The 10,415-nt window shown below is 36.6% G+C and overlaps 2 protein-coding genes and 1 pseudogene across 3 annotated transcripts; 2 read left to right on the top strand and 1 right to left on the bottom strand.

The window, feature by feature from the left end:
- Nucleotides 1–2,259: 2,259 nt before the first annotated feature.
- LOC143572807 (putative F-box protein At4g38870) lies at nucleotides 2,260–2,904 on the top strand. Its single transcript, XM_077057858.1, has one exon. The coding sequence runs from the start codon at nucleotides 2,260–2,262 to the stop codon at nucleotides 2,902–2,904; it is 645 nt and encodes a 214-aa protein (XP_076913973.1).
- Nucleotides 2,905–6,387: 3,483 nt separating this feature from the next.
- On the top strand, nucleotides 6,388–7,557 carry LOC143572808 (putative F-box protein At1g47790). Its single transcript, XM_077057860.1, has one exon. The coding sequence runs from the start codon at nucleotides 6,388–6,390 to the stop codon at nucleotides 7,555–7,557; it is 1,170 nt and encodes a 389-aa protein (XP_076913975.1).
- Nucleotides 7,558–8,213: 656 nt separating this feature from the next.
- On the bottom strand, nucleotides 8,214–9,498 carry LOC143572791 (cytochrome P450 98A2-like; annotated as a pseudogene). The gene is made up of 2 exons (XR_013142324.1): nucleotides 8,985–9,498; nucleotides 8,214–8,883 (listed from the first exon to the last, which is right to left on the bottom strand). The product of XR_013142324.1 is annotated as a cytochrome P450 98A2-like (transcript).
- Between the last annotated feature and the right edge of the window lie 917 nt (nucleotides 9,499–10,415).

A 10,415-nucleotide genomic window follows, 5' to 3' on the forward strand; every position in this document is an offset into this window, starting at 1 on the left:
ATGTTTTCATTTAACGGGGCTATCAAGGACCGATGAGATGATTAAAGAGGTAAATTTCTCATTCTTGTCTTTTTTTACTTGTTGGGGTTTTCCATCTATTCGTTTGAACTTCCATTCTAGTCATTAGGGTCCTTTACTTATAGGGACGTAATCCAAAGTTTCAGACTTAGCGAAAGAAACAAGTTTCCAAAAGTTCAATACTATATTTCTAAAACATATTGTTTAAAAATATAGATGAAGCTATAAACTTGAAACTTCAACTAAAGATATGATAATACTACATAAAGTACATGTTTATTAGATATATAAGTAAATCGTCATTTAACACAAACTAACAATGAAATGAGTTTAAACATGATAACACTAATAATGCAATATACTCATAAATCTAATATTTAAAGCTAATTTCTTCAAACATTCATTATAATTCAAGAGAAAACAAGAGCGCATAACATAAACTAAAAATGTTAAAAGCCTCCATCAATTTGATAGATCGATCGCACCTCATCACAAACGCGTTACTTATGACTATTTGTAATGCTTGATTAGATGCGCCATAAGTTATCCAAGAATCTTTATAATCGTCATCACCCCATATTCCCCATCTTCACTTTAACCTGGGCCAACGAGTCGTACACCTAGACATGAACCTTCCAGCTACATCAAAAGCAACACATCAGCATGAATGGCAACGACACCTCATATAAGCCGACACATTGAGCAATGACCCTCGGCTCGACTCGACTCGGCAACTCGTTTTTTTTACTTAACATAATCATATATTTCGTTCGTTCATTTATGTTCGTTTACATATTATATCACCCCTAATATGTCTTATATTTTTTTGTTTGTGTCCTTTAGGTGTGTTTATCTTTGTAATCCTCCTAAGTGTAAATAAGTGTAAGATGTTTAGGTTTGATTATGCCACTCTCAATCTCAAATACTTTCTAAAACTCAAAACCGATTCTCTCTCTCAAGTCTCAACACAATTTGTTAAAATGCAAAGGTGGAAAACATTACTTTGTTACTTGATAGAAAAAGAACCTCGAACTTTGGTCAAGGTACTTCAACTTTTGTCTAACGTTAGACAACACTAAGATGACTCGTAGCAAATATTTTTGAGTCTTCCTAAATGTGATCCCCAACTCCCCTTATGAGTTCATTTGACAAAACATTGTAAGGCGGTGAGAGCAAGAAATGAAGGTGAAGACTCATGGAGAGACCAGATTTACAAACTATATACGAAACTTATACGATGATAACGGATAACAATGATTATATACGATCAAATAATACGTATATGTGTATTGTAGGGATGACAATGAAATCTGAACCCAATGGGAAAACCCGACATAAATGGGACGGGTAATACCCGACCCATTAGGGTATGGGATTAGTTTTAAAAATTTTCGCGGGTTTGAGACGTTCTTGGGATTTCTAATATACCCGATTACCCGATCTGATTACACGTTAACATAAACGCATTTACCTGATTATATACCCGATGTGCCCGATATAGCTTATTATATTATATATATACTATATTCCAAATATATTATTTGTCGAAACTTGCTTATGTCAATTATTTGAGACATTTTATCTTTATGGTAACCATCTTTGTAATCAATTAGTTTTATTTGTCAAAACCCGTTAGAAACCTAGCGGTTTTTGAGCCGGGTATACCCGACGAGTATTTTATCAAAACCCGATAAGAAACCCAAAACCCGATGGGTAATTACCTGATTAAAACCCGACGGTGCTGGGACGGGTTTGGGACGGACTTTCATAACCGGGTATGGGTTTGGAAATACTTAAACCCGACCCATTGCCATCCGTACTGTATTGTTTTTTATTTTTGTTTGTGGTTTATTCTTTTGCCTCATACTCTACGACTAAATCACATTCCATGCGCAATATATACCAAAACCCTAAATCACTAACAGAATCGATCTCACCGCCTCTTAATGATCAAAAGTACGCAATATTTGTTTGATCTGTTTGAATGATCCTAATATATAATTTGTTCATATATCTCTTTGTGTTTTCAGGTCATCACCACTGAAATAGAAGCCCTAAGAAGATGGTTTTCGGTTAGTATTGCTGACTGTCAAGAATCCTTTCAATTACTATGAAGCTATCGTTGTTAACACTAGCACGCGTAAGAGGATTAAAATTGGTTATGGACCTTATGATACCTTAGAGCATGTCAAGTACTTCTTCGGGGTTGATGAGTCCACTAATGAACACACGATTTTGAAAATGGGTGGACGTGCTGGTTCAACTCCGGCATTAGAGATTATAGGTTTATCTATGTCAAATTACTCATGGAGAAAGAGAAATATTGATGCTAGTTTTGATAATATTGGTCGGAATATCCGGTCTTGTGACATCGAAAACAGTGTTTGTGTCAACAATGTAATACATATGATGCTTCAAAGGACAGGTGAAATTTTGGCGTTTGACTTGAGAACGAACGTGTTTTCTATTGTTAAGGTTCCTCTAGATGACCTGGCTAGAATGAATAGCTATGAGAATTATCCGTATCTCATGAAAATCAGTGGATGCATAGGAGTTGCTTGTGATTACCTTGTGACACTAACCGGTGTAGTGTATATCTGGATATTAAAAGACTATGAAAATCATGTTTGGGTGAAAGAAACCGTTACAATCCCCCAATCTTGGAAGGTACTTGGTCATCCTATGCTATTAGATTCTGTTTCAACGGACGAATTTATCCTTTCAGTATTGAGAAAGGTTGATAATGTGGTTAGTGTGCCTATCTACAACATGAAGAGTCAATGTTTTAGATTTGTAAAATTTACTCTAGATCGTCCGAAGTTGTTTTCGCAAGACTTGTGCTTCGGACCAGCCAAATGTTATCTTGAAAGTATCACGCCTTTATAAGTGACTTAACTGGAGTATCAAAGTGTTTGGTACTAGAGAATTAGAAAGCATTTATTTGGTAATTTGGTAATTCTATTACTTGTTTGTGTTTGAATCATTGGTATGACAAAACTAGATCTTAATTTATCTTTGCATTTACACCATAGTCTGTTATTTGTTAGTCAACTATTTTTGTGATTGATTTTGTAAACTATGAGTAATTTCTTATAGTTGTGGAAGAAGTGCGATTTTGTTTTTTGCAAAGCACATGAATAGTTCATGTAATTTACTCTGTTATTAAATCTCTATTATGATATAATAACTAACTTTGTAATTTACTTAGTCATGTCAATTCAAATTAGACCACAACATTAAAACAAAAGAAATTTTCATAACCATGTATATTTGTAGCCCAAAAACAGAACTGAAAAGAGAATTTGGTTTTCGGTTCGATTATTAACCGTATCAGAATTATTTTGATTCAGTTACCGGATTAACAATTTTTTGAAATTAGTTTGTTTAGTTTAACTTGTTTATTCAAATAACTCAATAACAAATTTATGTAACTATGTTATGTTATAACCCAACCCAAACTAACTGAGCCTATAAGCAGATGATTCACCATGCCCCAATCACTTGAGGTGCAAATCAAAACCAGGTAAACCGAAACAAAACCGATTATTTACTGGTATAGTAGAAACCAGTTAGTAATCGATTGAAACCGATAGCCTCATGTATCTTCTCCGCCAATGATCGCGGTGGATCACTCACTCATCTCATCGCACTTGACCACATCCCTTGTCGTGTGCTCATAGAGCCGGAACATTTGAACAAGTTAGTGTTGTTAACTGTCAAGAATACTTTGAATTATCGTTGTTAACCCTAGCACGCGTAAGACACTTAAACTTGGTTATCAAGCCTGTGGAACATTAGAGCATGTCGAGTACTTCTTTGGGTTTGATGAATCCACAAATGAACACAAGATTTTGAGAATGCGTGGTGATGATCATTCAACTCCGACAATTGAGATGATAGTCTTATCTAGGTCAAATGACTCATGGAGAAAGGTTGATGCTAGTTTTGATATCAATCCAAATATATGGCCTCGTGACATCGGAAGCAATGTTTGTGTTAACGGTGTACTACATATAATGCTTCGAAGGACCGTTGAAAATTTGCCTTTTGACTTGAGAACGAACATGTTTTCTATTGTTAAGGTTCCTTAGATGTGACATGACTACAATATTTAGTTATAGGAACGATCCGTATCTCAAGAAAATCAATGGATGCATAGGAGTTGTTTCTTCTGATCATATGGTGATGAAAACCAATGAAATGCATATTTGTATATATATTAAAAGACTATGAAAATCAAGATTAGGTGAAAGAAACGATTGTATTCCCCGAGTCTTGGGCGGTATTTGGTCATCCTTTCCTGTTTGATTCTTTTTCAACGGACGAGATTATCTTTACGGTGAGAATGGTTGATAATGTGATTAGTGTGCCTATCTGCAACATGAAGAGTTGATGTTTTAAATCGGTATCATTCACTCTAGACCGTCCGTTACCGGATTTAGAGGACTTATTCTTCTACATATCAAATGCTATCTTGATAGCATCATGCAAATTTATTAGTGACTTAATTGGAGATATTAAAGTGTTTGGTATACATTGTTTTAGAGAGTTAGAAAGCATCTATTTTGGAACTTGGTAATTCTGTTACTTGTATGCGTTTGAATCTTTGGTATGACAAACTAGAGCTAATTTATCTTTGCATAATAAATTGCAGCAAAGTTTGTTATTTGTTGCTCAACAATTTTTTTTTTAATATCCGTTTTGTTTGGATCAACTGGGTATTTGAAAACTTGGGTTGAATTACAAGAGAGTTGAAGGCTGTTTTTCAAGTTATGATTTGAGGTAATATGATAATGTTTAAAGATTTAGACCCTGGAGTTGGTTCAATATTGTTTACTATAATGTTATTTGTAGTGGATGGGCTACACAATGAGACGTTTTATGTCATGTGGCGCTCAGTTAGTGTGAGTTTTGTTTTAGGGGTGGTGGTGTTGTAGAACAATACACACACATATATATATATATCACACACACAAAAATATAATAATAATATTAATCAAACAATAACCGGCGACAAAAACACTCCCCCCCCATTATCGCCCCATTTATCGCATGGGGACGGTGTTCAAACAAAAAATCGCCCAAACCTTTGGCAATTTATCGCACACTACACTTACCCTAATACTAGTAACAGTGTAATAATAATATTTAACAAAATAATTTAAAAGTCCCAATAATTTATTTCACTACATCTTAAATCAATTTCCTTTTTAATTCATAAACCAAAGACAAAATCACACGGGCACCCGCACATACAAGTTGTTGTTCGGCATTCGGGTGGTCGCAACAGCTCGAAGCGGGGTCCGCATGTTATTTACCATCTCGGGGTTCTCACTCATGTCAAAATAATATAATTTTTATATAGATTTTGTAGTTTCGTTTATATATATTCGGTTTCAATAATTTCAGTTCTTTTTTTGTTTCGTTGTGGTCAGTTTGGGTTCGATTTTATTTGTTGTTGGTTTTGTTTCAACTTATTTGGACTTTTTATTTTGTTTCATTTTATTTGTTTTTTTTTGTTCGTAAATGCGTACCAGCGTTGGGGTACGCATTTCTCACGATTGAAATAAAATATAGATAATTTAGGTATTTTGACTTAGATATCTATAATATATATAAACGAAAATATAAAAATCTTACGTGTCGCGATATGGTCGCTCCCTCTATTTTGGAGTCACCAGATTTGCTTGATTTTTAAATGGAGGCTTCTCATGCATTTGACCCGAATTCATGGGTATGAGTCTTACCAAACCCAGATATTCCTTAAACGGGTTATAACATCTCATTAAATTAAAAATTATTCTCACCAAATTATTTATGTAAAAATCCTATAAAATAGGATATAATAAAAAATATCTTATTTATTTTAAAAAAGATATATATATATTATTTAAATTAAAAAACTAAATTGATAGTAAAAAAAAATAAACGGGTCTTGGCTCTCATCAAACCATAAGTATATTATTAACTTTCATAAATATTATTTATAATTAAAAAAACCAATTTAATAGTAAAAAAATAAACGGGTCTTGGGTCTCATCAAAACCATATAGCTTTTAAACCGGGTTATAATATCTCATTTATTTGTGAAACAATTTATCATCAAACCATAAGTATATTATTATTTTTCATACAATAAAAAAAATATAAATTTAAAAAATAAATAAATATTAGAAAAAACAATATAAAACAACCCTCTAATACGGTAGATAAAAACTAGTTTTAGATAAATTATGATTATGAATAATTTGGGTATTTTGTTTTGATACATCCTACAAAACCCTAAATCATCACTAACTAAATCAATCTCAGCAGCACGTAAACTTCATAAATATTTGTATTTTCAGGTCCTCACGATCGATAAATCTAATGGGAAGTTTGTGTTCACGCTACTTGAAACAACAACTCGACAATGATATTGGATTTGATATCCCTACCGAAATAATAACCGATGAGATCGTCTCGAGACTCCCCGTCAAATCCATTCTCAAACTCAGATCCGTCTCCAAACCGTGGCTCTCTCCGATATCCGATCCCTCATTCATTAACCTCCAGCTCACTCACGCCACCACCTCCTTCTTCATTCCCGCTCATGACCGCTATGGCAAACTCCATTTATTCTCTGGCAATGATCATCGCGGTGGATCACTCACTCGTGTCATGACACTCCACCACAATTGTGCTAACCTCAACCTACATGAACATTTGAACGGCTTAGTATTGTTGACTTTCATGAATACGTGTTTAAGTCGCTATGATGCTGTGGTTGTAAACCCTAGCACGTGTAAGATGCTTAAACTTGGCCATAAAGGTTATAGCGGATTAGAGCATGTCAAGTACTTCTTTGGGTTTGACGAGTACACAAATCGACACAAGATCTTGAGAATGCGTGGTGCGCTTGGTGATTATTCAACTATGACGTTTGAGATGATAGTTTTATCTAGGTCAAATTACTCGTGGAGAAAGATTGATGCTAGTTTTGATATTGATCGCAATATCTGGTCTCGTGACATCAGAAAAAGCAGTGTTTGTGTTAATAGCGTAATACATGTAATGCTTCCACGGGCATTTGAAATTTTGGCATTTGACTTGAGAACCGACGCGGTTTTTTCTATTAAGGTTCCTATAAATGAGATGCATTATGACCTCATTGACAGGTATGGATCAAACGCTCCGTACCTCATGAAAATCAATGGATGTATAGGAGTTGTTTGTTATCACACATTGAATACCAACGAAATAGATATCTGGATATTACAAGACTATGAAAATCGTGTTTGGGTGAAAGAAACCATTATATTACCCTGGCAATATTGCGCTCCAGAAGACCGTCCTATCCCGTTAGATTCTCTTTCAATGGACGAGATTATCTTTTCAGTGAGAAAGTATAGGAATATGGTTAGTGTACCTATCTACAACATGAAGAATGGGCGTTTTAGAACAGTTGAATTCACGCATCCGTTACCGTGTTCACCACTGGCGGACTTCTATCAAATCAAATGTTATCTTGAAAGCATCACGCCTTTATTAGTAACTTAACGGGAGATATCAAAGTGTTTGGTACTTTGTTTTAGTGAATAAGAAAGCACTTATTTAGTAATCATGCTGTTTGTTCTTGTTTTGAATCATTGGTATGACAAAATTAAAGCTTTATGTTCATCAAGTCTGTTATTTGTTATTCAAATTTTTATTTTTTATTATAATTATTGAAGGCTGTTTTTCAAGTTATGATTGGAGGTAATGTGTAAAGAAAAGAATTAGACCCTGGAGTTGGTTCAAATCTTGTTTAGTAGCGTAAGGATGTGTGTAATGGGGCGACAAAAGGGGCTATAAATGGGTGATTTTTTGGTGAACACCGCCCCCGGGCAATAATATGGGCGATAAGGGGTGGGGGGGCAATAATATCTGCCGGCGGCCATGGTTTGAAGAATATTATTATTATATTATTTGTGTGTTGTATATATATATATATATGTGTGTGTATATATTGAGCTACAACACCACTACACCCTTAAAACAAAAACCCATTTTTTGTTGACGGGTTGTCACATGACGCAAATCGTCCCTTTTTGTAGCCCTTTCACTACACATAGCCTAATATAGTAATAGTTGTAATAATAATATTTAACAAAATATAATCTATAATTTATTTCATTACATTTTTAAGCAATTTCCTTTTCAATTCATATTTCATAACAAAAGGTAGAAGAAAACACTACAAGATAATCAAACGGGCACCCGCTTATACAAGTTGTTTGACTGCCGGGTAGTCGCAACAGCTTGAAGCGGGGTCCGCATGTAAGTCACCATCCCGGGGTTCTCGCTCAAATCAATCTCCTCAGGCTTGACCCCGGGTGGTGGGGTCCACTCAAAATGGTGTAGAAGGTGGCCCAACATAGACGTGACCAAATTTAATGCAAGTTGTGCACCCGGGCAGACTCGCCTGCCCGCACCAAAGGGCAAAAGCCGGAAGTCGTGACCCTTAACATCCACATCCTCTTCAAAGAACCGTTCGGGCCTGAACTCATCCGGGTCCTTCCATATGGACGGGTCACGGGCTATGGCCCACACGTTCACGTGGACTATACCGCCTTTCGGGACATCATACCCGCCGAGCTTCATGTTTGAATTGGCCTTATGTGGGAGCATTAGTGGGGTCGGTGGGTGCAACCGGAGGGCTTCTTTTGCTATTGATTGAAGGTATGGGAGTTTCGGGAAGTCGGTTTCTGACATAATCCGATCGGGCCCGATAACCCGATCGAGTTCTTCTTGGGCCTTTTTTTGAACCCGCGGGTTCTTCACTAATTCAGCCATAGCCCATTCCACCGAGATGGATGTCGTGTCCATTCCCGCCGTGATCATGTCCTGGTCAACCCATTAATAATAACTTAGTCAACCCGACACGACACGACACATTAAAGTAAAAGATAACAACAACAACAACAATAATAATAATAACTACATACCCGAAGAAGGCCAATAATTGTATCGTTACTAAGATCATACTTTTGTTGTAGCGTATGCAACGCGTCGATAAAATGGTCTTGGGGGCCGTTTTTCTTGCATGCAAGGTCGTGTTATGCCATGATGGCTTGTGTGAGCCGGTCTCTTCGTTGTTCATGTTTTAAAAGGCCATCGTTTTCGCCTACGAAAAGCCAACGTAGCCACGGGATGTTTTCCGCTAGGAAAACCGTGGCACCCACTTTAATCCCGTTTGATACAATGCCTTTGAATTCTTGACCTTGTTCATCTATTCCACCTTCCGAGTTCACAAACCGTTTCCCAAATGTTAATCGGGTAATGTTGTGGAACGCGACCGAGCCTAAGTAGCCCCGCATTAGCAAGCCTTTTCCTCGGTTATCGGCGGGTAAAAACTTGCATAATATCATATTTACCCAAACAAAAAGAAATTAATATTAGACATAATGGTTCAAAACATGTTTACTCCTTCATACTTCATATTTTGATAAAATAGTTTAGTATTTTATTTTAACTAGTTATATACTACATATTTATGATTTCTAAATTATATATGATTTTTTTAAAGCTGGGGTCCAGTTTAGTAAAAACAATGATGGCAAGTAAATTAGGTAGCATATATCTTATACCTACCTCGACCACACTTGTTGATTGAGTCGAAGGTTGGGAAGTGTTAGTACATCATTGAAGAAACACTAAGTGACCCCGGCAGATTACGGATAATCTAGGGGTTAAATAGATATTTCCCACGAGGGGTTAGACCCGGCAAAGATGGTTCTTCTGATAACCTGCAAAACAGACACCGTGAGCTCGTCACTGAGAAGGGGGGGTACCTCCTTGTGACCACCCTCCGGCGTGAGAATCAGACTAGATTGCTCTTGAATATAAGTGTATATTAAGAGATTGCTAGAGCAGATATCAGGTATAAGATGTAAAATACAAGATAAGATGAGATGATCATACCATTTGGGGTATTTATAGCCGAATGTAGGTTTCCAAGAAGGTATAGCCGGCTGAATAGTATTCATGTTCTACCAACTGTGGCCTACGCACGTGCCATGCTGGTAGTTGGTGGGTAGGCAGCGACTGACAGTGACCAGGCCTGCTGTGTACTATTCCTTTTCCACCAACTGCCGGCTATGCACGTGGTATGACAGGAGTTGGTGAGTAGGCAGCGGCTAATAGTGACATACAGTACAAGAGCATGCTGCTCGCCATACTGTTGTCAATGAGCTGTCGTATCTCTGGTCAGATCTTTTGCCCATACCTCGTCAGGTACAGTACAAAAGATCCTCCAGTAGCGTACGGACTGGCTTATTTGGGCGAGAGTATTCCCCCTCCCGCCTTTGTGCTGGATCGTTCCTGGCTTTGCTCATTCCTTCAGGTGACTACTGAATTATTGAGAGCTAAGTGCCTTG

Source organism: Bidens hawaiensis, unplaced genomic scaffold (genome assembly GCF_021521415.1).
Source record: "Bidens hawaiensis isolate Kalapana, Puna unplaced genomic scaffold, B.hawaiensis_p1.1 tig00026011_1, whole genome shotgun sequence".
Classification (NCBI taxonomy): domain Eukaryota; kingdom Viridiplantae; phylum Streptophyta; class Magnoliopsida; order Asterales; family Asteraceae; genus Bidens; species Bidens hawaiensis.

Coding starts and splice junctions, on each gene's coding strand:
- LOC143572807 (XM_077057858.1), top strand. CDS start 2,260: ATGGGTGGACGTGCTGGTTCAACTCCGGCATTAGAGATTATAGGTTTA.
- LOC143572808 (XM_077057860.1), top strand. CDS start 6,388: ATGGGAAGTTTGTGTTCACGCTACTTGAAACAACAACTCGACAATGAT.